Source organism: Salmo salar, chromosome ssa26 (assembly GCF_905237065.1).
Source record: "Salmo salar chromosome ssa26, Ssal_v3.1, whole genome shotgun sequence".
NCBI lineage: Eukaryota > Metazoa > Chordata > Actinopteri > Salmoniformes > Salmonidae > Salmo > Salmo salar.
In genome coordinates, this window is record NC_059467.1 from 54873592 (window position 1) to 54901200 (window position 27609).

A 27609-nucleotide genomic window follows, 5' to 3' on the forward strand; every position below is an offset into this window, starting at 1 on the left:
ATAGAGTATAGTATATTAGAGCTGTATAATATAGAGTATAGTATATTAGAGCTGTATAGTATAGAGTATAGTATATTAGAGCTGTATAGTATAATATAGAGTATAGTATATTAGAGCTGTATAATATAGAGTATAGTATATTAGAGCTGTATAGTATAGAGTATAGTATATTAGAGCTGTATAGTATAATATAGAGTATAGTATATTAGAGCTGTATAATATAGAGTATAGTATATTAGAGCTGTATAATATAGAGTATAGTATATTAGAGCAGTATAGTATAATATAGAGTATAGTATATTAGAGCTGTATAATATAGAGTATAGTATATTAGAGCTGTATAATATAGAGTATAGTATATTAGAGCATTATAGTATAATATAGAGTATAGTATATTAGAGCTGTATAGTATAGAGTATAGTATATTAGAGCTGTATAGTATAGTATATTAGACCTGTATAGTATAATATAGAGTATAGAATATTAGAGCTGTATAGTATAGAGTATAGTATATTAGAGCTGTATAATATAATATAGAGTATAGTATATTAGAGCTGTATAGTATAGAGTATAGTATATTAGAGCTGTATAGTATAACATCAGAGCTGTATAGTATAGAGTATAGTATATTAGAGCTCTATATTATAATATAGAGTATAGTATCAGAGCTGTATAGTATAATATACAGTATAGTATATTAGAGCTGTATAGAGTATAGTATATTACAGCAGTATATTATAATATAGAGTATAGTATATTATAGCTGTATAGTATAGAGTATAGTATATTAGAGCTGTATAGTATAGAGTATAGTATATTAGAGCTGTATATTATAGAGTATAGTATATTAGAGCTGTATAGTATAATATAGAGTATAGTATATTAGAGCTGTATAGTATAATATAGAGTATAGTATATTAAAGCAGTATATTATAATATAGAGTATAGTATATTAGAGCTGTATAGTATAATATAGAGTATAGTATATTAGAGCTGTATAGTATAATATAGAGTATAGTATATTAGAGCTGTATAGTATAATATAGAGTATAGTATATTAGAGCAGTATATTATAATATAGAGTATAGTATATTAGAGCTGTATAGTATAATATAGAGTATAGTATATTAGAGCAGTATATTATAATATAGAGTATAGTATATTAGAGCTGTATAGTATAAAGTATAGTATATTATAGCTGTATAGTATAGAGTATAGTATATTAGAGCTGTATAGTATAGAGTATAGTATATTAGAGCTGTATAGTATAGAGTATAGTATATTAGAGCTGTATAATAGAGTATAGTATATTAGAGCTGTATAATATAGAGTATAGTATATTAGAGCTGTATAATATAGAGTATAGTATATTAGAGCTGTATAGTATAGAGTAGAGTATATTAGAGCTGTATAGTATAGAGTAGAGTATATTAGAGCTGTATAATATAGAGTATAGTATATTAGAGCTGTATAATATAGAGTATAGTATATTAGAGCTGTATATTATAATATAGAGTATAGTATATTAGAGCTGTATAGTATATTATAGAGTATAGTATATTAGAGCTGTATAGTATAGAGTATAGTATATTAGAGCTATATAGTATAGAGTATAGTATATTAGAGCTGTATAATATAGAGTATAGTATATTAGAGCTGTATAGTATAGAGTATAGTATATTAGAGCTGTATAGTATAATATAGAGTATAGTATATTAGAGCTGTATAATATAGAGTATAGTATATTAGAGCTGTATAGTATAGAGTATAGTATATTAGAGCTGTATAGTATAATATAGAGTATAGTATATTAGAGCTGTATAGTATAATATAGAGTATATTAGAGCTGTATATTATAGTATAGAGTATAGTATAATATAGAGTATAGTATATCAGAGCTGTATAGTATAGAGTATAGTATATTAGAGCTGTATAGTATAATATAGAGTATAGTATATTAGAGCTGTATATTATAATATAGAGTATAGTATATTAGAGCTGTATATTATAATATAGAGTATATCAGAGCTGTATAGTATAAAGTATAGTATATTAGAGCTGTATAGTATAAAGTATAGTATATTAGAGCTGTATAGTATAATATAGAGTATATTAGACCTGTATATTATAATATAGAGTATAGTATATTAGAGCTGTATAGTATATTATAGAGTATAGTATATTAGAGCTGTATAGTATAGAGTATAGTATATTAGAGCTATATAGTATAGAGTATAGTATATTAGAGCTGTATAATATAGAGTATAGTATATTAGAGCTGTATAGTATAGAGTATAGTATATTAGAGCTGTATAGTATAATATAGAGTATAGTATATTAGAGCTGTATAATATAGAGTATAGTATATTAGAGCTGTATAGTATAGAGTATAGTATATTAGAGCTGTATAGTATAATATAGAGTATAGTATATTAGAGCTGTATAGTATAATATAGAGTATATTAGAGCTGTATATTATAGTATAGAGTATAGTATAATATAGAGTATAGTATATCAGAGCTGTATAGTATAGAGTATAGTATATTAGAGCTGTATAGTATAATATAGAGTATAGTATATTAGAGCTGTATATTATAATATAGAGTATAGTATATTAGAGCTGTATATTATAATATAGAGTATATCAGAGCTGTATAGTATAAAGTATAGTATATTAGAGCTGTATAGTATAAAGTATAGTATATTAGAGCTGTATAGTATAATATAGAGTATATTAGACCTGTATATTATAGTATAGAGTATAGTATATTAGAGCTGTATAGTATATTATAGCTGTATAGTATAATATAGAGTATAGTATATTAGAGCTGTATATTATAATAGAGTATATTAGAGCTATAAAGTATAGTATATTAGAGCTGTATGGTATAAAGTAAAGTATATTAGAGCTGTATAGTATAATATCAAGTATAGTATATGAGCTGTATAGTATAATATCAAGTATAGTATCAGAGCTGTATAGTATAATATTAAGTATAGTATCATAGAGCTGTATAGTATAGTATAAAGTATAGTATATTAGAGCTGTATAGTATAATATAGAGAATAGTATAATATAGAGTATAGTATATCAGAGCTGTATAGTATATAGTATAGTATATTAGAGCTGTATAGTATAAAGTATAGTATATTAGAGCTGTATAGTATAATATAGAGTATATTAGAGCTGTATATTATAGTATAGAGTATAGTATAATATAGAGTATAGTATATCAGAGCTGTATAGTATAGAGTATAGTATATTAGAGCTGTATAGTATAATATAGAGTATAGTATATTAGAGCTGTATATTATAATATAGAGTATAGTATAGAGTATAGTATATTAGAGCTGTATAGTATAGAGTATAGTATATTAGAGCTGTATAGTATAGAGTATAGTATATTAGAGCTGTATAGTATAAAGAATAGTATATTAGAGCTGTATAGTATAAAATATAGTATATTAGAGCTGTATAGTATAGAGTATAGTATATTAGAGCTGTATAGTATAAAGTATAGTATAGTAGAGCTGTAGAGTATAATATAGAGTATAGTATATTAGAGCTGTATAGCATAATATAGAGTATAGTATATTAGAGCTGTATAGTATAGAGTATAGTATATTAGAGCTGTATAGTATAATATAGAGTATAGTATATTAGAGCTGTATATTATAATAGAGTATAGTATATTAGAGCTGTATAGTATAGAGTATAGTATATTAGAGCTGTATAGTATAGAGTATAGTATATTAGAGCTGTATAGTATAGAGTATAGTATATTAGAGTTGTATATTATAATATAGAGTATAGTATATTAGAGCTGTATATTATAATATAGAGTATAGTATATTAAAGCAGTATATTATAATATAGAGTATAGTATATTAGAGCTGTATAGTATAATATAGAGTATAGTATATTAGAGCTGTATAGTATAATATAGAGTATAGTATATTAGAGCAGTATAGTATAATATAGAGTATAGTATATTAAAGCAGTATATTATAATATAGAGTATAGTATATTAGAGCTGTATAGTATAATATAGAGTATAGTATATTAGAGCTGTATAGTATAATATAGAGTATAGTATATTAGAGCTGTATAGTATAATATAGAGTATAGTATATTAGAGCAGTATATTATAATATAGAGTATAGTATATTAGAGCTGTATAGTATAATATAGAGTATAGTATATTAGAGCAGTATATTATAATATAGAGTATAGTATATTAGAGCTGTATAGTATAAAGTATAGTATATTATAGCTGTATAGTATAGAGTATAGTATATTAGAGCTGTATAGTATAGAGTATAGTATATTAGAGCTGTATAGTATAGAGTATAGTATATTAGAGCTGTATAATAGAGTATAGTATATTAGAGCTGTATAATATAGAGTATAGTATATTAGAGCTGTATAATATAGAGTATAGTATATTAGAGCTGTATAGTATAGAGTAGAGTATATTAGAGCTGTATAGTATAGAGTAGAGTATATTAGAGCTGTATAATATAGAGTATAGTATATTAGAGCTGTATAATATAGAGTATAGTATATTAGAGCTGTATATTATAATATAGAGTATAGTATATTAGAGCTGTATAGTATATTATAGAGTATAGTATATTAGAGCTGTATAGTATAGAGTATAGTATATTAGAGCTATATAGTATAGAGTATAGTATATTAGAGCTGTATAATATAGAGTATAGTATATTAGAGCTGTATAGTATAGAGTATAGTATATTAGAGCTGTATAGTATAATATAGAGTATAGTATATTAGAGCTGTATAATATAGAGTATAGTATATTAGAGCTGTATAGTATAGAGTATAGTATATTAGAGCTGTATAGTATAATATAGAGTATAGTATATTAGAGCTGTATAGTATAATATAGAGTATATTAGAGCTGTATATTATAGTATAGAGTATAGTATAATATAGAGTATAGTATATCAGAGCTGTATAGTATAGAGTATAGTATATTAGAGCTGTATAGTATAATATAGAGTATAGTATATTAGAGCTGTATATTATAATATAGAGTATAGTATATTAGAGCTGTATATTATAATATAGAGTATATCAGAGCTGTATAGTATAAAGTATACTATATTAGAGCTGTATAGTATAAAGTATAGTATATTAGAGCTGTATAGTATAATATAGAGTATATTAGACCTGTATATTATAGTATAGAGTATAGTATATTAGAGCTGTATAGTATATTATAGCTGTATAGTATAATATAGAGTATAGTATATTAGAGCTGTATATTATAATAGAGTATATTAGAGCTATAAAGTATAGTATATTAGAGCTGTATGGTATGAAGTAAAGTATATTAGAGCTGTATAGTATAATATCAAGTATAGTATATGAGCTGTATAGTATAATATCAAGTATAGTATCAGAGCTGTATAGTATAATATTAAGTATAGTATCATAGAGCTGTATAGTATAGTATAAAGTATAGTATATTAGAGCTGTATAGTATAATATAGAGAATAGTATAATATAGAGTATAGCATATCAGAGCTGTATAGTATAAAGTATAGTATATTAGAGCTGTATAGTATAATATAGAGTATATTAGAGCTGTATATTATAGTATAGAGTATAGTATAATATAGAGTATAGTATATCAGAGCTGTATAGTATAGAGTATAGTATATTAGAGCTGTATATTATAATATAGAGTATAGTATAGAGTATAGTATATTAGAGCTGTATAGTATAGAGTATAGTATATTAGAGCTGTATAGTATAGAGTATAGTATATTAGAGCTGTATAGTATAAAGAATAGTATATTAGAGCTGTATAGTATAAAATATAGTATATTAGAGCTGTATAGTATAGAGTATAGTATATTAGAGCTGTATAGTATAAAGTATAGTATAGTAGAGCTGTAGAGTATAATATAGAGTATAGTATATTAGAGCTGTATAGCATAATATAGAGTATAGTATATTAGAGCTGTATAGTATAGAGTATAGTATATTAGAGCTGTATAGTATAATATAGAGTATAGTATATTAGAGCTGTATATTATAATAGAGTATAGTATATTAGAGCTGTATAGTATAGAGTATAGTATATTAGAGCTGTATAGTATAGAGTATAGTATATTAGAGCTGTATAGTATAGAGTATAGTATATTAGAGTTGTATATTATAATATAGAGTATAGTATATTAGAGCTGTATATTATAATATAGAGTATATCAGAGCTGTATAGTATAAAGTATAGTATATTAGAGCTGTATAGTATAAAGTATAGTATATTAGAGCTGTATATTATAATATAGAGTATATCAGAGCTGTATAGTATAAAGTATAGTATATTAGAGCTGTATAGTATAAAGTATAGTATATTAGAGCTGTATAGTATAATATAGAGTATATTAGACCTGTATATTATAGTATAGAGTATAGTATATTATAGCTGTATAGTATATTATAGCTGTATAGTATAATATAGAGTATAGTATATTAGAGCTGTATATTATAATAGAGTATATTAGAGCTATAAAGTATAGTATATTAGAGCTGTATGGTATAAAGTAAAGTATATTAGAGCTGTATAGTATAATATCAAGTATAGTATATGAGCTGTATAGTATAATATCAAGTATAGTATCAGAGCTGTATAGTATAATATTAAGTATAGTATCATAGAGCTGTATAGTATAGTAGAGTATAGTATCAGAGCTGTATAGTATAGTATAAAGTATAGTATATTAGAGCTGTATAGTATAATATAGAGAATAGTATAATATAGAGTATAGTATATCAGAGCTGTATAGTATATAGTATAGTATATTAGAGCTGTATAGTATAAAGTATAGTATATTAGAGCTGTATAGTATAATATAGAGTATATTAGAGCTGTATATTATAGTATAGAGTATAGTATATTAGAGCTGTATAGTATAATATAGAGTATAGTATATTAGAGCTGTATATTATAATAGAGTATATTAGAGCTGTATAGTATAAAGTATAGTATATTAGAGCTGTATAGTATAGAGTATAGTATATAAGAGCTGTATAGTATAGAGTAAAGTATATTAGAGCTGTATAGTATAATATCAAGTATAGTATATGAGCTGTATAGTATAATATCAAGTATAGTATCAGAGCTGTATAGTATAATATTAAGTATAGTATCAGAGCTGTATAGTATAATATTAAGTATAGTATCATAGAGCTGTATAGTATCAGAGATGTATAGTATAAAGTATAGTATATTAGAGCTGTATAGTATAATATAGAGTATAGTATAATATAGAGTATAGTATATCAGAGCTGTATAGTATAGAGTATAGTATATTAGAGCTGTATAGTATAATATAGAGTATAGTATATTAGAGCTGTATATTATAGAGTATAGTATATTAGAGCTGTATAGTATAGAGTATAGTATATTAGAGCTGTATAGTATAAAGAATAGTATATTAGAGCTGTATAGTATAATATCAAGTATAGTATATTAGAGCTGTATATTATAATATAGAGTATAGTATATTAGAGCTGTATAGTATATTAGAGCTGTATAGTATAGAGTATTGTATATTAGAGCAGTATAGTATAATATAGAGTATAGTATATTAGAGCTGTATAGTATAATATAGAGTATATTAGAGCAGTATAGTATAATATAGAGTATAGTATATTCGAGCTGTATAGTATAGAGTATAGTATATTAGAGCTGTATAGTATAATAGAGTATAGTATATTAGAGCTGTATAGTATAGAGTATAGTATATTAGAGCTGTGTAGTATAGAGTATAGTATATTCGAGCTGTATAGTATAGAGTATAGCATATTAGAGCTGTATAGTATAATATAGAGTATAGTATAATATAGAGTATAGTATATTAGAGCTGTATAGTATAGAGTATAGTATATTATAGCTGTATAGTATAGAGTATAGTATATTAGAGCTGTATAGTATAGTATAGAGTATAGTATATTAGAGCTGTATAGTATATTAGAGCTGTATAGTATATTAGAGCTGTATAGTATAATATAGAGTATACTATATTAGAGTTGTATAGTATAGAGTATAGTATATTAGAGCAGTATAGTATAATATAGAGTATAGTATATTAGAGCTGTATAGTATAGAGTATAGTATATTAGAGCTGTATAGTATAGAGTATAGTATATTAGAGCAGTATAGTATAATATAGAGTATAGTATATTAGAGCTGTATAGTATAGAGTATAGTATATTAGAGCTGTATAGTATAATATAGAGTATAGTATATCAGAGCTGTATAATATAGAGTATAGTATATCAGAGCTGTATAATATAGAGTATAGTATATTAGAGCTGTATAGTATAGTATAGAGTATAGTATATCAGACCTGTATATTATAATATAGAGTATAGTATATTAGAGCTGTGTAGTATATTATCAAATATCATAGACCTGTATAATACAGTATAATATCAGACCTGTATAGTACAGTATAGTATCAGACCTGTATAGTACAGTATACAGTATAATATCATAGACCTGTATAGTATAATATACAGTATAATAGTACAGTATAATATCATAGACCTGTATAGTATAATATACAGTATAATATCAGTATAATAGTAAATATTGATTCGTACAGCTCGCTCGGTCTCCGTTGTTCCTGAAGTCGTCCTCCTCAAACTTCTCTGTGATGCCCGTCTTCCTCCACATCTTCCGGATCTCCGACATGCAGAGTTTAGGGTTGGATCGGAAGAACAGTTTCCCGGCCCGGATGGTCAGGTTGTGCTGGGTCCAATCCCACAGGGACTGGAGGTGCTGATTGGCTACTGCATGGAATGCATACATGCTGAGGGGAGTGGGGAGGAGAGGAGGTACAAAGGAGGGGGGAAGAGGAGAGATGGGGAGGAGAGGAGGAGGTACAGAGGAACAGAGGGGGGAGGAGAGGAGGAGGTACAGAGGAGGGGGGAAGAGGAGAGATGGGGAGGAGAGGAGGAGGTACAGAGGAACAGAGGGGGAAGGAGAAGAGGAGGTACAGAGGAGAGATGGGGAGGTACAGAGGAGAGAGAGAGATGGGGAGAAAGAGAGGGGAGAGAGAGAGGTAGAGAGAGGTAGAGAGAGAGATGGGAGGAAGAGAGAGAGGAGAGAGAGAGAGATGGGGAGGTAGAGAGAGAGAGAGAGAGAGATGGGGAGGTAGAGAGAGAGAGAGAGATGGGGAGGTAGAGAGAGAGAGAGAGATGGGGAGGTAGAGAGAGAGAGAGAGATGGGGAGGTAGAGAGAGAGAGAGGAGAGAGAGAGATGGGGAGGTAGAGAGAGAGAGAGGAGAGAGAGAGATGGGGAGGAAGAGAGAGAGAGGAGAGAGAGATGGGGAGGTAAAGAGAGAGAGAGGAGAGAGAGAGATGGGGAGGAAGAGAGGGGAGAGAGAGGAGAGAGACAGAGGGAGGAAGAGAGGGGAGAGAGAGAGAGGGAGGAAGAGAGGGGAGAGAGAGAGAGGGAGGGAGGAAGAGAGGGGAGAGAGAGGAGAGAGAGAGAGAGAGAGGTAGAGAGAGAGAGAGGAGAGAGAGATGGGGAGGAAAAGAGGGGAGAGAGAGAGAGGAGAGAGAGAGAGAGAGGAAAGAACAGGGAGTCACCAACAGTATAACAGAAATATCCTCTCAGTCTTAAAAATGTACTGCAGTCATTCAGATGGTCTCCACCACACTAACCCTGCAGTCATTAAGATGGTCTCCACCGCACTAACCCTGCAGCAGATGGTCTCCACCGCACTAACCCTGCAGTCATTCAGATGGTCTCCACCGCACTAACCCTGCAGTCATTCAGATGGTCTCCACCACACTAACCCTGCAGTCATTCAGATGGTCTCCACCGCACTAACCCTGCAGTCATTCAGATGGTCTCCACCGCACTAACCCTGCAGTCATTCAGATGGTCTCCACCACACTAACCCTGCAGTCATTCAGATGGTCTCCACCGCACTAACCCTGCAGTCATTCAGATGGTCTCCACCACACTAACCCTGCAGTCATTCAGATGGTCTCCACCACACTAACCCTGCAGTCATTCAGATGGTCTCCACCACACTAACCCTGCAGTCATTCAGATGGTCTCCACCACACTAACCCTGCAGTCATTCAGATGGTCTCCACCGCACTAACCCTGCAGTCATTCAGATGGTCTCCACCGCACTAACCCTGCAGCAGATGGTCTCCACCGCACTAACCCTGCAGTCATTCAGATGGTCTCCACCGCACTAACCCTGCAGTCATTCAGATGGTCTCCACCACACTAACCCTGCAGTCATTCAGATGGTCTCCACCACACTAACCCTGCAGTCATTCAGATGGTCTCCACCACACTAACCCTGCAGTCATTCAGATGGTCTCCACCACACTAACCCTGCAGTCATTCAGATGGTCTCCACCGCACTAACCCTGCAGTCATTCAGATGGTCTCCACCACACTAACCCTGCAGCAGATGGTCTCCACCACACTAACCCTGCAGTCATTCAGATGGTCTCCACCACACTAACCCTGCAGTCATTCAGATGGTCTCCACCACACTAACCCTGCAGTCATTCAGATGGTCTCCACCACACTAACCCTGCAGCAGATGGTCTCCACCACACTAACCCTGCAGTCATTCAGATGGTCTCCACCACACTAACCCTGCAGTCATTCAGATGGTCTCCACCACACTAACCCTGCAGTCATTCAGATGGTCTCCACCACACTAACCCTGCAGTCATTCAGATGGTCTCCACCACACTAACCCTGCAGTCATTCAGATGGTCTCCACCGCACTAACCCTGCAGTATTCAGATGGTCTCCACCACACTAACCCTGCAGTCATTCAGATGGTCTCCACCACACTAACCCTGCAGTCATTCAGATGGTCTCCACCACACTAACCCTGCAGTCATTCAGATGGTCTCCACCACACTAACCCTGCAGTCATTCAGATGGTCTCCACCACACTAACCCTGCAGTCATTCAGATGGTCTCCACCACACTAACCCTGCAGTCATTCAGATGGTCTCCACCACACTAACCCTGCAGTCATTCAGATGGTCTCCACCACACTAACCCTGCAGTCATTCAGATGGTCTCCACCACACTAACCCTGCAGTCATTCCGATGGTCTCCACCGCACTAACCCTGCAGTCATTCAGATGGTCTCCACCGCACTAACCCTGCAGTCATTCAGATGGTCTCCACCGCACTAACCCTGCAGTCATTCAGATGGTCTCCACCGCACTAACCCTGCAGTCATTCAGATGGTCTCCACCGCACTAACCCTGCAGTCATTCAGATGGTCTCCACCGCACTAACCCTGCAGTCATTCAGATGGTCTCCACCACACTAACCCTGCAGCAGATGGTCTCCACCACACTAACCCTGCAGTCATTCAGATGGTCTCCACCGCACTAACCCTGCAGTCATTCAGATGGTCTCCACCACACTAACCCTGCAGCAGATGGTCTCCACCACACTAACCCTGCAGTCATTCAGATGGTCTCCACCACACTAACCCTGCAGTCATTCAGATGGTCTCCACCACACTAACCCTGCAGTCATTCAGATGGTCTCCACCACACTAACCCTGCAGTCATTCAGATGGTCTCCACCGCACTAACCCTGCAGTCATTCAGATGGTCTCCACCACACTAACCCTGCAGTCATTCAGATGGTCTCCACCACACTAACCCTGCAGTCATTCAGATGGTCTCCACCACACTAACCCTGCAGTCATTCAGATGGTCTCCACCGCACTAACCCTGCAGTCATTCAGATGGTCTCCACCGCCCTAACCCTGCAGTCATTCAGATGGTCTCCACCGCACTAACCCTGCAGTCATTCAGATGGTCTCCACCGCACTAACCCTGCAGTCATTCAGATGGTCTCCACCACACTAACCCTGCAGTCATTCAGATGGTCTCCACCACACTAACCCTGCAGTCATTCAGATGGTCTCCACCACACTAACCCTGCAGTCATTCAGATGGTCTCCACCACACTAACCCTGCAGTCATTCAGATGGTCTCCACCACACTAACCCTGCAGTCATTCAGATGGTCTCCACCACACTAACCCTGCAGTCATTCAGATGGTCTCCACCGCACTAACCCTGCAGTCATTCAGATGGTCTCCACCACACTAACCCTGCAGTCATTCAGATGGTCTCCACCACACTAACCCTGCAGTCATTCAGATGGTCTCCACCGCACTAACCCTGCAGTCATTCAGATGGTCTCCACCACACTAACCCTGCAGTCATTCAGATGGTCTCCACCACACTAACCCTGCAGTCCAGATGGTCTCCACCACACTAACCCTGCAGTCATTCAGATGGTCTCCACCACACTAACCCTGCAGTCATCAGATGGTCTCCACCACACTAACCCTGCAGTCATTCAGATGGTCTCCACCACACTAACCCTGCAGTCATTCAGATGGTCTCCACCACACTAACCCTGCAGCAAGATGGTCTCCACCACACTAACCCTGCAGTCATTCAGATGGTCTCCACCACACTAACCCTGCAGTCATTCAGATGGTCTCCACCACACTAACCCTGCAGTCCAGATGGTCTCCACCACACTAACCCTGCAGTCATTCAGATGGTCTCCACCACACTAACCCTGCAGTCATTCAGATGGTCTCCACCACACTAACCCTGCAGTCATTCAGATGGTCTCCACCACACTAACCCTGCAGTCATTCAGATGGTCTCCACCACACTAACCCTGCAGTCATTCAGATGGTCTCCACCACACTAACCCTGCAGTCATTCAGATGGTCTCCACCACACTAACCCTGCAGTCATTCAGATGGTCTCCACCGCACTAACCCTGCAGTCATTCAGATGGTCTCCACCGCACTAACCCTGCAGTCATTCAGATGGTCTCCACCGCACTAACCCTGCAGTCATTCAGATGGTCTCCACCACACTAACCCTGCAGCTTCAGATGGTCTCCACCACACTAACCCTGCAGTCATTCAGATGGTCTCCACCGCACTAACCCTGCAGTCATTCAGATGGTCTCCACCACACTAACCCTGCAGCTCAGATGGTCTCCACCACACTAACCCTGCAGTCATTCAGATGGTCTCCACCACACTAACCCTGCAGTCATTCAGATGGTCTCCACCACACTAACCCTGCAGTCATTCAGATGGTCTCCACCACACTAACCCTGCAGTCATTCAGATGGTCTCCACCACACTAACCCTGCAGTCATTCAGATGGTCTCCACCACACTAACCCTGCAGTCATTCCGATGGTCTCCACCACACTAACCCTGCAGTCATTCAGATGGTCTCCACCACACTAACCCTGCAGTCATTCAGATGGTCTCCACCGCACTAACCCTGCAGTCATTCAGATGGTCTCCACCGCACTAACCCTGCAGTCATTCAGATGGTCTCCACCGCACTAACCCTGCAGTCATTCAGATGGTCTCCACCGCACTAACCCTGCAGTCATTCAGATGGTCTCCACCACACTAACCCTGCAGCAGATGGTCTCCACCACACTAACCCTGCAGTCATTCAGATGGTCTCCACCGCACTAACCCTGCAGTCATTCAGATGGTCTCCACCACACTAACCCTGCAGAAGATGGTCTCCACCACACTAACCCTGCAGTCATTCAGATGGTCTCCACCACACTAACCCTGCAGTCATTCAGATGGTCTCCACCACACTAACCCTGCAGTCATTCAGATGGTCTCCACCGCACTAACCCTGCAGTCATTCAGATGGTCTCCACCGCACTAACCCTGCAGTCATTCAGATGGTCTCCACCACACTAACCCTGCAGTCATTCAGATGGTCTCCACCACACTAACCCTGCAGTCATTCAGATGGTCTCCACCACACTAACCCTGCAGTCATTCAGATGGTCTCCACCACACTAACCCTGCAGTCATTCAGATGGTCTCCACCGCACTAACCCTGCAGTCATTCAGATGGTCTCCACCACACTAACCCTGCAGTCATTCAGATGGTCTCCACCACACTAACCCTGCAGTCATTCAGATGGTCTCCACCACACTAACCCTGCAGTCATTCAGATGGTCTCCACCACACTAACCCTGCAGTCATTCAGATGGTCTCCACCACACTAACCCTGCAGTCATTCAGATGGTCTCCACCACACTAACCCTGCAGTCATTCAGATGGTCTCCACCACACTAACCCTGCAGTCATTCAGATGGTCTCCACCACACTAACCCTGCAGTCATTCAGATGGTCTCCACCACACTAACCCTGCAGTCATTCAGATGGTCTCCACCACACTAACCCTGCAGTCATTCAGATGGTCTCCACCACACTAACCCTGCAGTCATTCAGATGGTCTCCACCACACTAACCCTGCAGTCATTCAGATGGTCTCCACCACACTAACCCTGCAGACAGATGGTCTCCACCACACTAACCCTGCAGTCATTCAGATGGTCTCCACCACACTAACCCTGCAGTCATTCAGATGGTCTCCACCACACTAACCCTGCAGTTCAGATGGTCTCCACCACACTAACCCTGCAGTCATTCAGATGGTCTCCACCACACTAACCCTGCAGTCATTCAGATGGTCTCCACCACACTAACCCTGCAGTCATTCAGATGGTCTCCACCACACTAACCCTGCAGTCATTCAGATGGTCTCCACCACACTAACCCTGCAGTCATTCAGATGGTCTCCACCACACTAACCCTGCAGTCATTCAGATGGTCTCCACCACACTAACCCTGCAGTCATTCAGATGGTCTCCACCACACTAACCCTGCAGTCATTCAGATGGTCTCCACCACACTAACCCTGCAGTCATTCAGATGGTCTCCACCACACTAACCCTGCAGTCATTCAGATGGTCTCCACCACACTAACCCTGCAGTCATTCAGATGGTCTCCACCACACTAACCCTGCAGTCATTCAGATGGTCTCCACCACACTAACCCTGCAGTCATTCAGATGGTCTCCACCACACTAACCCTGCAGTCATTCAGATGGTCTCCACCACACTAACCCTGCAGTCATTCAGATGGTCTCCACCACACTAACCCTGCAGTCATTCAGATGGTCTCCACCACACTAACCCTGCAGTCATTCAGATGGTCTCCACCACACTAACCCTGCAGTCATTCAGATGGTCTCCACCACACTAACCCTGCAGTCATTCAGATGGTCTCCACCACACTAACCCTGCAGTCATTCAGATGGTCTCCACCACACTAACCCTGCAGTCATTCAGATGGTCTCCACCACACTAACCCTGCAGTCATTCAGATGGTCTCCACCACACTAACCCTGCAGTCATTCAGATGGTCTCCACCGCACTAACCCTGCAGTCATTCAGATGGTCTCCACCACACTAACCCTGCAGTCATTCAGATGGTCTCCACCACACTAACCCTGCAGTCATTCAGATGGTCTCCACCACACTAACCCTGCAGTCATTCAGATGGTCTCCACCACACTAACCCTGCAGTCATTCAGATGGTCTCCACCACACTAACCCTGCAGTCATTCAGATGGTCTCCACCACACTAACCCTGCAGTCATTCAGATGGTCTCCACCACACTAACCCTGCAGTCATTCAGATGGTCTCCACCGCACTAACCCTGCAGTCATTCAGATGGTCTCCACCGCACTAACCCTGCAGTCATTCAGATGGTCTCCACCACACTAACCCTGCAGTCATTCAGATGGTCTCCACCACACTAACCCTGCAGTCATTCAGATGGTCTCCACCACACTAACCCTGCAGTCATTCAGATGGTCTCCACCACACTAACCCTGCAGTCATTCAGATGGTCTCCACCACACTAACCCTGCAGTCATTCAGATGGTCTCCACCACACTAACCCTGCAGTCATTCAGATGGTCTCCACCGCACTAACCCTGCAGTCATTCAGATGGTCTCCACCGCACTAACCCTGCAGTCATTCAGATGGTCTCCACCACACTAACCCTGCAGTCATTCAGATGGTCTCCACCACACTAACCCTGCAGTCATTCAGATGGTCTCCACCACACTAACCCTGCAGTCATTCAGATGGTCTCCACCACACTAACCCTGCAGTCATTCAGATGGTCTCCACCGCACTAACCCTGCAGTCATTCAGATGGTCTCCACCACACTAACCCTGCAGTCATTCAGATGGTCTCCACCGCACTAACCCTGCAGTCATTCAGATGGTCTCCACCACACTAACCCTGCAGTCATTCAGATGGTCTCCACCACACTAACCCTGCAGTCATTCAGATGGTCTCCACCGCACTAACCCTGCAGTCATCAGATGGTCTCCACCACACTAACCCTGCAGTCATTCAGATGGTCTCCACCACACTAACCCTGCAGTCATTCAGATGGTCTCCACCACACTAACCCTGCAGTCATTCAGATGGTCTCCACCACACTAACCCTGCAGTCATTCAGATGGTCTCCACCACACTAACCCTGCAGTCATTCAGATGGTCTCCACCACACTAACCCTGCAGTCATTCAGATGGTCTCCACCACACTAACCCTGCAGTCATTCAGATGGTCTCCACCACACTAACCCTGCAGTCATTCAGATGGTCTCCACCACACTAACCCTGCAGTCATTCAGATGGTCTCCACCACACTAACCCTGCAGTCATTCAGATGGTCTCCACCACACTAACCCTGCAGTCATTCAGATGGTCTCCACCACACTAACCCTGCAGTCATTCAGATGGTCTCCACCACACTAACCCTGCAGTCATTCAGATGGTCTCCACCACACTAACCCTGCAGTCATTCAGATGGTCTCCACCACACTAACCCTGCAGTCATTCAGATGGTCTCCACCGCACTAACCCTGCAGTCATTCAGATGGTCTCCACCGCACTAACCCTGCAGTCATTCAGATGGTCTCCACCGCACTAACCCTGCAGTCTTTCAGATGGTCTCCACCACACTAACCCTGCAGTCATTCAGATGGTCTCCACCACACTAACCCTGCAGTCATTCAGATGGTCTCCACCACACTAACCCTGCAGTCATTCAGATGGTCTCCACCACACTAACCCTGCAGTCATTCAGATGGTCTCCACCGCACTAACCCTGCAGTCATTCAGATGGTCTCCACCGCACTAACCCTGCAGTCATTCAGATGGTCTCCACCACACTAACCCTGCAGTCATTCAGATGGTCTCCACCACACTAACCCTGCAGTCATTCAGATGGTCTCCACCACACTAACCCTGCAGTCATTCAGATGGTCTCCACCACACTAACCCTGCAGTCATTCAGATGGTCTCCACCACACTAACCCTGCAGTCATTCAGATGGTCTCCACCACACTAACCCTGCAGTCATTCAGATGGTCTCCACCACACTAACCCTGCAGTCATTCAGATGGTCTCCACCACACTAACCCTGCAGCATCGATGGTCTCCACCACACTAACCCTGCAGTCATTCAGATGGTCTCCACCACACTAACCCTGCAGTCATTCAGATGGTCTCCACCACACTAACCCTGCAGTCATTCAGATGGTCTCCACCACACTAACCCTGCAGTCATTCAGATGGTCTCCACCACACTAACCCTGCAGTCATTCAGATGGTCTCCACCACACTAACCCTGCAGCATTGATGGTCTCCACCACACTAACCCTGCAGTCATTCAGATGGTCTCCACCACACTAACCCTGCAGTCATTCAGATGGTCTCCACCACACTAACCCTGCAGTCATTCAGATGGTCTCCACCACACTAACCCTGCAGTCATTCAGATGGTCTCCACCACACTAACCCTGCAGTCATTCAGATGGTCTCCACCACACTAACCCTGCAGTCATTCAGATGGTCTCCACCACACTAACCCTGCAGTCATTCAGATGGTCTCCACCACACTAACCCTGCAGTCATTCAGATGGTCTCCACCACACTAACCCTGCAGTCATTCAGATGGTCTCCACCGCACTAACCCTGCAGTCATTCAGATGGTCTCCACCGCACTAACCCTGCAGTCATTCAGATGGTCTCCACCACACTAACCCTGCAGTCATTCAGATGGTCTCCACCACACTAACCCTGCAGTCATTCAGATGGTCTCCACCACACTAACCCTGCAGCAGATGGTCTCCACCACACTAACCCTGCAGTCATTCAGATGGTCTCCACCACACTAACCCTGCAGTCATTCAGATGGTCTCCACCACACTAACCCTGCAGTCATTCAGATGGTCTCCACCACACTAACCCTGCAGTCATTCAGATGGTCTCCACCACACTAACCCTGCAGTCATTCAGATGGTCTCCACCGCACTAACCCTGCAGTCATTCAGATGGTCTCCACCGCACTAACCCTGCAGTCATTCAGATGGTCTCCACCGCACTAACCCTGCAGTCATTCAGATGGTCTCCACCGCACTAACCCTGCAGTCATTCAGATGGTCTCCACCGCACTAACCCTGCAGCAGATGGTCTCCACCGCACTAACCCTGCAGTCATTCAGATGGTCTCCACCACACTAACCCTGCAGTCATTCAGATGGTCTCCACCACACTAACCCTGCAGTCATTCAGATGGTCTCCACCACACTAACCCTGCAGTCATTCAGATGGTCTCCACCACACTAACCCTGCAGTCATTCAGATGGTCTCCACCGCACTAACCCTGCAGTCATTCAGATGGTCTCCACCGCACTAACCCTGCAGTCATTCAGATGGTCTCCACCGCACTAACCCTGCAGTCATTCAGATGGTCTCCACCGCACTAACCCTGCAGTCATTCAGATGGTCTCCACCACACTAACCCTGCAGTCATTCAGATGGTCTCCACCACACTAACCCTGCAGCAGATGGTCTCCACCACACTAACCCTGCAGTCATTCAGATGGTCTCCACCACACTAACCCTGCAGTCATTCAGATGGTCTCCACCACACTAACCCTGCAGTCATTCAGATGGTCTCCACCACACTAACCCTGCAGTCATTCAGATGGTCTCCACCACACTAACCCTGCAGTCATTCAGATGGTCTCCACCACACTAACCCTGCAGTCATTCAGATGGTCTCCACCCCACTAACCCTGCAGTCATTCAGATGGTCTCCACCGCACTAACCCTGCAGTCATTCAGATGGTCTCCACCGCACTAACCCTGCAGTCATTCAGATGGTCTCCACCACACTAACCCTGCAGTCATTCAGATGGTCTCCACCACACTAACCCTGCAGTCATTCAGATGGTCTCCACCACACTAACCCTGCAGCAGATGGTCTCCACCACACTAACCCTGCAGTCATTCAGATGGTCTCCACCACACTAACCCTGCAGTCATTCAGATGGTCTCCACCACACTAACCCTGCAGTCATTCAGATGGTCTCCACCACACTAACCCTGCAGTCATTCAGATGGTCTCCACCACACTAACCCTGCAGCAGATGGTCTCCACCACACTAACCCTGCAGTCATTCAGATGGTCTCCACCGCACTAACCCTGCAGTCATTCAGATGGTCTCCACCGCACTAACCCTGCAGTCATTCAGATGGTCTCCACCGCACTAACCCTGCAGTCATTCAGATGGTCTCCACCGCACTAACCCTGCAGCAGATGGTCTCCACCACACTAACCCTGCAGTCATTCAGATGGTCTCCACCACACTAACCCTGCAGTCATTCAGATGGTCTCCACCACACTAACCCTGCAGTCATTCAGATGGTCTCCACCACACTAACCCTGCAGCAGATGGTCTCCACCGCACTAACCCTGCAGTCATTCAGATGGTCTCCACCACACTAACCCTGCAGTCATTCAGATGGTCTCCACCACACTAACCCTGCAGTCATTCAGATGGTCTCCACCACACTAACCCTGCAGCAGATGGTCTCCACCACACTAACCCTGCAGTCATTCAGATGGTCTCCACCGCACTAACCCTGCAGTCATTCAGATGGTCTCCACCACACTAACCCTGCAGTCATTCAGATGGTCTCCACCACACTAACCCTGCAGCAGATGGTCTCCACCACACTAACCCTGCAGTCATTCAGATGGTCTCCACCGCACTAACCCTGCAGTCATTCAGATGGTCTCCACCGCACTAACCCTGCAGTCATTCAGATGGTCTCCACCGCACTAACCCTGCAGTCATTCAGATGGTCTCCACCGCACTAACCCTGCAGCAGATGGTCTCCACCACACTAACCCTGCAGTCATTCAGATGGTCTCCACCACACTAACCCTGCAGTCATTCAGATGGTCTCCACCACACTAACCCTGCAGTCATTCAGATGGTCTCCACCGCACTAACCCTGCAGTCATTCAGATGGTCTCCACCACACTAACCCTGCAGTCATTCAGATGGTCTCCACCACACTAACCCTGCAGTCATTCAGATGGTCTCCACCACACTAACCCTGCAGCAGATGGTCTCCACCACACTAACCCTGCAGTCTGCTTTCACCCTTCATGATTTGATGATTATTATGATATTACTGCATCCTGCCTGTCCAGACCAGTACCAGAGGAGAGGGACAGATTTAACAGGGCCAAACGGGGTAGGAAGACAGAGAGGAGATGGACAGTAGAACAATACAACTTTAACCACTTCTGTTCCGTGAGGACTTAGGAACGGCAGGAATGCAGTGAGCCTTGGACAGTACAGATCTTGAGCAGATAACGTTCTAAATCAGAGAGAGACAAGGCCGAGGACGGGTGAGGAGAGGGGGAGGACGGGTGAGGAGAGGGGGAGGACGGGTGAGGAGAGGGGGAGGCCCAAGGCCCTCTCGTGACCTCGGATGCCATTTTTGAAAACTTTCCGTTCGCTCAGTGAGGTTGAGGTGGCCCATTAGCGAGAGACATGAAGGAGCAGAGAAAATGCAAGGTCATACTATCCAGGCCTGGTAGATCCATCTCATCCACACCACCACAGAACAGCCCTGGTAGAACCATCTCATCCACACCACCACAGAACAGCCCTGGTAGAACCATCTCATCCACACCACCACAGAACAGCCCTGGTAGAACCATCTCATCCACACCACCACAGAACAGCCCTGGTAGAACCATCTCATCCACACCACCACAGAACAGGCCTGGTAGATCCATCTCATCCACACCACCACAGAACAGGCCTGGTAGATCCATCTCATCCACACCACCACAGAACAGCCCTGGTAGATCCATCTCATCCTGCTGTGGTAGATCCATCTCATCCACACCACCACAGAACAGCCCTGGTAGATCCATCTCATCCACACCACCACAGAACAGGCCTGGTAGATCCATCTCATCCTGCTGTGGTTTACAGTTGAATCAGAGGATATATTACGACAGTAACAAGGTATCTATTTAACAAGCTGAGAACTCGTTCTGATTTACAGCAACGACCTGGGGAATAGTTACAGGGGAGAGGAGGGGGGATGAACGAACCAATTGGAAGCTGGGGCTGATTTGGTGTCCGTGATGGTATGAGGGACAGATTGTGAATTTAGCGAGGACACCGGGGTAAACACCCCTACTCTAACGATAAGTACCATGGGATCTTTAACGACCTCAGAGAGGTCAGGACACCCATTTAACATCCCATCCGAAAGATGGCAACCCTACACAGGGCAATGTCCCCAGTCACTGCCCTGGGGCATTTGGGATAATCGTTTTAGACCAGAGGAAAGTGTCCCTCCAACACCACTTCCAGCAGCATCTGGTCTCCCATCCAGGGACTGACCAGGACCAACCAGGATCACCCAGGGACAGACCAGGACCAACCAGGACCAACCAGGGACAGACCAGGACCAACCAGGATCAACCAGGGACTGACCAGGATCAACCAGGGACTGACCAGGATCAACCAGGGACTGACCAGGACCTGACCAGGATCAACCAGGGACTGACCAGGACCAACCCTGCTTAGCTTCAGAAGCAAGCCAGCAGTGGGATGCAGGGTGGTAGGCTGCTGGTTAAAGCCAGCAGTGGGATGCAGGGTGGTAGGCTGCTGGTTAAAGCCAGCAGTGGGATGCAGGGTGGTAGGCTGCTGGTTAAAGCCAGCAGTGGGGTGCAGGGTGGTAGGCTGCTGGGCTGCTGGTTAAAGCCAGCAGTGGGATGCAGGGTGGTAGGCTGCTGGGCTGCTGGTTAAAGCCAGCAGTGGGATGCAGGGTGGTAGGCTGCTGGTTAAAGCCAGCGGTGGGATGCAGGGTGGTAGGCTGCTGGTTAAAGCCAGCAGTGGGATGCAGGGTGGTAGGCTGCTGGTTAAAGCCAGCAGTGGGGTGCAGGGTGGTCGGCTGCTGGTTAAAGCCAGCGGTGGGATGCAGGGTGGTAGGCTGCTGGTTAAAGCCAGCAGTGGGATGCAGGGTGGTAGGCTGCTGGATAAAGCCAGCAGTGGGATGCAGGGTGGTAGGCTGCTGGTTAAAGCCAGCAGTGGGATGCAGGGTGGTAGGCTGCTGGTTAAAGCCAGCAGTGGGATGCAGGGTGGTAGGCTGCTGGTTAAAGCCAGCAGTGGGATGCAGGGTGGTAGGCTGCTGGTTAAAGCCAGCAGTAGGATGCAGGGTGGTAGGCTGCTGGTTAAAGCCAGCAGTGGGATGCAGGGTGGTAGGCTGCTGGTTAAAGCCAGCAGTGGGATGCAGGGTGGTAGGCTGCTGGTTAAAGCCAGCAGTGGGGTGCAGGGTGGTAGGCTGCTGGTTAAAGCCAGCAGTGTGATGCAGGGTGGTAGGCTGCTGGTTAAAGCCAGCAGTGGGGTGCAGGGTGGTAGGCTGCTGGTTAAAGCCAGCAGTGGGATGCAGGGTGGTAGGCTGCTGGTTAAAGCCAGCAGTGGGATGCAGGGTGGTCGGCTGCTGGTTAAAGCCAGCAGTGGGATGCAGGGTGGTCGGCTGCTGGTTAAAGCCAGCAGTGGGATGCAGGGTGGTAGGCTGCTGGTTAAAGCCAGCAGTGGGATGCAGGGTGGTAGGCTGCTGGTTAAAGCCAGCAGTGGGATGCAGGGTGGGATGCAGGGTGGTAGGCTGCTGGTTAGGGGCGGTGGGATGCAGGGTGGGATGCAGGGTGGTAGGCTGCTGGTTAAAGCCAGCGGTGGGATGCAGGGTGGTAGGCTGCTGGTTAAAGCCAGCAGTGGGATGCAGGGTGGGATGCAGGGTGGTAGGCTGCTGGTTAAAGCCAGCGGTGGGATGCAGGGTGGTAGGCTGCTGGTTAAAGCCAGCAGTGGGATGCAGGGTGGGATGCAGGGTGGTAGGCTGCTGGTTAAAGCCAGCGGTGGGATGCAGGGTGGTAGGCTGCTGGGCTGCTGGTTAAAGCCAGCAGTGGGATGCAGGGTGGTAGGCTGCTGGTTAAAGCCAGCGGTGGGATGCAGGGTGGTAGGCTGCTGCCTAAATGTGAAATGCAGTCGTATTAAACATTGTATTAATCGCCTGACAGGATCTTTTTAACGTGCATGATTGAGACGTAGTTAATGAAACTCCTCTCAGACAACAGCAGGGGACAGTGTTTTCTATGAAGCAGAAAAGGGGAAATACTGTTTCAGTCCACATTAACCCGATAGCTCCACATCGTGACAGAATAGCCACATCGAGATAGACAGCTGTAATACGGAGACTGAAAGGCAGAGTCCTCCAACGTTCCTCCCTTTAGATTTAGAGAGAGTTGAGCCAGGGTTCAGGGCTCGTTGTCAAGGACAACCACCGCAGAGGAATCTCTCCCAGCATTCCCCTACAAAACACCGCTCAATACGCTTCTTGGTTACCACGGCAACGCTCAACGCCACAGCGACGGAAAGAGAGAGAGAGAGGAAATTCCTCAAAACAAAACATTAAGAAAGGTGAAAAGACAAAAGAACCAAGAAGATGACAGAATGTAGAGGGGTGTGGAGCTGGTCCTCCTTTACAAAGCTGACAGAATGTAGAGGGGTGGGGAGCTGGTCCAGGTCCTCCTTTACAAAGCTGACAGAATGTAGAGGGGTGGGGAGCTGGTCCAGGTCCTCCTTTACAAAGCTGACAGAATGTAGAGGGGTGGAGCTGGTCCCTCCTTTACAAAGCTGACAGAATGTAGAGGGGTGTGGAGCTGGTCCTCCTTTACAAAGCTGACAGAATGTAGAGGGGTGTGGAGCTGGTCCTCCTTTACAAAGCTGACAGAATGTAGAGGGGTGTGGAGCTGGTCCTCCTTTACAAAGCTGACAGAATGTAGAGGGGGTGGGGAGCTGGTCCAGGTCCTCCTTTACAAAGCTGACAGAATGTAGAGGGGTGGGGAGCTGGTCCGGTCCTCCTTTACAAAGCTGACAGAATGTAGAGGGGTGGAGCTGGTCCCTCCTTTACAAAGCTGACAGAATGTAGAGGGGTGGGGAGCTGGTCCTTCCCCTTTACAAAGCTGACAGAATGTAGAGGGGTGGAGCTGGTCCTTCCTTTACAAAGCTGACAGAATGTAGAGGGGTGTGGAGCTGGTCCTGTCCTTTACAAAGCTGACAGAATGTAGAGGGGTGGGGAGCTGGTCCTTCCTCCTTTACAAAGCTGACAGAATGTAGAGGGGTGGGGAGCTGGTCCTGGTCCTCCTTTACAAAGCTGACAGAATGTAGAGGGGTGGGGAGCTGGTCCTCCTTTACAAAGCTGACAGAATGTAGAGGGGTGGGGAGCTGGTCCTCCTTTACAAAGCTGACAGAATGTAGAGGGGTGGGGAGCTGGTCCTCCTTTACAAAGCTGACAGAATGTAGAGGGGTGTGGAGCTGGTCCTCCTTTACAAAGCTGACAGAATGTAGAGGGGTGGGGAGCTGGTCCAGGTCCTCCTTTACAAAGCTGACAGAATGTAGAGGGGTGGAGCTGGTCCTCCTTTACAAAGCTGACAGAATGTAGAGGGGTGTGGAGCTGGTCCTCCTTTACAAAGCTGACAGAATGTAGAGGGGTGTGGAGCTGGTCCTCCTTTACAAAGCTGACAGAATGTAGAGGGGGTGGAGCTGGTCCTCCTTTACAAAGCTGACAGAATGTAGAGGGGTGTGGAGCTGGTCCTGGTCCTCCTTTACAAAGCTGACAGAATGTAGAGGGGTGGGGAGCTGGTCCTCCTTTACAAAGCTGACAGAATGTAGAGGGGTGTGGAGCTGGTCCTCCTTTACAAAGCTGACAGAATGTAGAGGGGTGTGGAGCTGGTCCTCCTTTACAAAGCTGACAGAATGTAGAGGGGTGGGGAGCTGGTCCTGGTCCTCCTTTACAAAGCTGACAGAATGTAGAGGGGTGGGGAGCTGGTCCAGGTCCTCCTTTACAAAGCTGACAGAATGTAGAGGGGTGTGGAGCTGGTCCTCCTTTACAAAGCTGACAGAATGTAGAGGGGTGGGGAGCTGGTCCTGGTCCTCCTATACAAAGCTGACAGAATGTAGAGGGGTGGGGAGCTGGTCCAGGTCCTCCTTTACAAAGCTGACAGAATGTAGAGGGGGTGGAGCTGGTCCTCCTTTACAAAGCTGACAGAATGTAGAGGGGTGTGGAGCTGGTCCTGGTCCTCCTTTACAAAGCTGACAGAATGTAGAGGGGTGGGGAGCTGGTCCAGGTCCTCCTTTACAAAGCTGACAGAATGTAGAGGGGGTGGAGCTGGTCCAGGTCCTCCTTTACAAAGCTGACAGAATGTAGAGGGGTGTGGAGCTGGTCCTCCTTTACAAAGCTGACAGAATGTAGAGGGGTGTGGAGCTGGTCCTCCTTTACAAAGCTGACAGAATGTAGAGGGGTGGGGAGCTGGTCCAGGTCCTCCTTTACAAAGCTGACAGAATGTAGAGGGGTGGGGAGCTGGTCCTGGTCCTCCTTTACAAAGCTGACAGAATGTAGAGGGGTGTGGAGCTGGTCCTCCTTTACAAAGCTGACAGAATGTAGAGGGGGTGGAGCTGGTCCTCCTTTACAAAGCTGACAGAATGTAGAGGGGTGTGGAGCTGGTCCTCCTTTACAAAGCTGACAGAATGTAGAGGGGTGGAGCTGGTCCTCCTTTACAAAGCTGACAGAATGTAGAGGGGTGTGGAGCTGGTCCTCCTTTACAAAGCTGACAGAATGTAGAGGGGTGGAGCTGGTCCTCCTTTACAAAGCTGACAGAATGTAGAGGGGGTGGAGCTGGTCCTCCTCCTTTACAAAGCTGACAGAATGTAGAGGGGGTGGAGCTGGTCCTCCTTTACAAAGCTGACAGAATGTAGAGGGGTGGGGAGCTGGTCCTCCTTTACAAAGCTGACAGAATGTAGAGGGGTGGGGAGCTGGTCCTGGTCCTCCTTTACAAAGCTGACAGAATGTAGAGGGGTGTGGAGCTGGTCCAGGTCCTCCTTTACAAAGCTGACAGAATGTAGAGGGGTGTGGAGCTGGTCCTCCTTTACAAAGCTGACAGAATGTAGAGGGGTGTGGAGCTGGTCCTCCTTTACAAAGCTGACAGAATGTAGAGGGGTGGGGAGCTGGTCCAGGTCCTCCTTTACAAAGCTGACAGAATGTAGAGGGGTGTGGAGCTGGTCCTCCTTTACAAAGCTGACAGAATGTAGAGGGGGTGGAGCTGGTCCTGGTCCTCCTATACAAAGCTGACAGAATGTAGAGGGGTGGGGAGCTGGTCCAGGTCCTCCTTTACAAAGCTGACAGAATGTAGAGGGGGTGGAGCTGGTCCTCCTTTACAAAGCTGACAGAATGTAGAGGGGTGGGGAGCTGGTCCTGGTCCTCCTTTACAAAGCTGACAGAATGTAGAGGGGTGGGGAGCTGGTCCAGGTCCTCCTTTACAAAGCTGACAGAATGTAGAGGGGGTGGAGCTGGTCCTCCTTTACAAAGCTGACAGAATGTAGAGGGGTGGGGAGCTGGTCCTCCTTTACAAAGCTGACAGAATGTAGAGGGGTGGGGAGCTGGTCCAGGTCCTCCTTTACAAAGCTGACAGAATGTAGAGGGGGTGGAGCTGGTCCTCCTTTACAAAGCTGACAGAATGTAGAGGGGGTGGAGCTGGTCCTCCTTTACAAAGCTGACAGAATGTAGAGGGGTGGGGAGCTGGTCCTGGTCCTCCTTTACAAAGCTGACAGAATGTAGAGGGGTGTGGAGCTGGTCCAGGTCCTCCTTTACAAAGCTGACAGAATGTAGAGGGGGTGGAGCTGGTCCTCCTTTACAAAGCTGACAGAATGTAGAGGGGGTGGAGCTGGTCCTCCTTTACAAAGCTGACAGAATGTAGAGGGGTGGGGAGCTGGTCCTGGTCCTCCTTTACAAAGCTGACAGAATGTAGAGGGGTGGGGAGCTGGTCCTCCTTTACAAAGCTGACAGAATGTAGAGGGGTGGGGAGCTGGTCCTGGTCCTCCTTTACAAAGCTGACAGAATGTAGAGGGGTGGAGCTGGTCCTCCTTTACAAAGCTGACAGAATGTAGAGGGGGTGGAGCTGGTCCTCCTTTACAAAGCTGACAGAATGTAGAGGGGTGTGGAGCTGGTCCTCCTTTACAAAGCTGACAGAATGTAGAGGGGTGGGGAGCTGGTCCTCCTTTACAAAGCTGACAGAATGTAGAGGGGTGTGGAGCTGGTCCTGGTCCTCCTTTACAAAGCTGACAGAATGTAGAGGGGTGTGGAGCTGGTCCTGGTCCTCCTTTACAAAGCTGACAGAATGTAGAGGGGTGTGGAGCTGGTCCTCCTTTACAAAGCTGACAGAATGTAGAGGGGTGGGGAGCTGG

At 44.0% G+C, this 27609-nt stretch overlaps 1 protein-coding gene across 1 annotated transcript in view; it reads right to left on the reverse strand.

The window, feature by feature from the left end:
- The window catches only part of igf1rb (insulin-like growth factor 1b receptor), a 136480-nt gene that overhangs the window by 40966 nt on the left and 67905 nt on the right, over nucleotides 1-27609 (reverse strand). The window contains exon 7 of the mRNA XM_045708302.1: nucleotides 8642-8850. Coding sequence (XP_045564258.1) covers nucleotides 8642-8850 — 209 coding nt within the window. The remainder of the gene's footprint in view (nucleotides 1-8641; nucleotides 8851-27609) is intronic.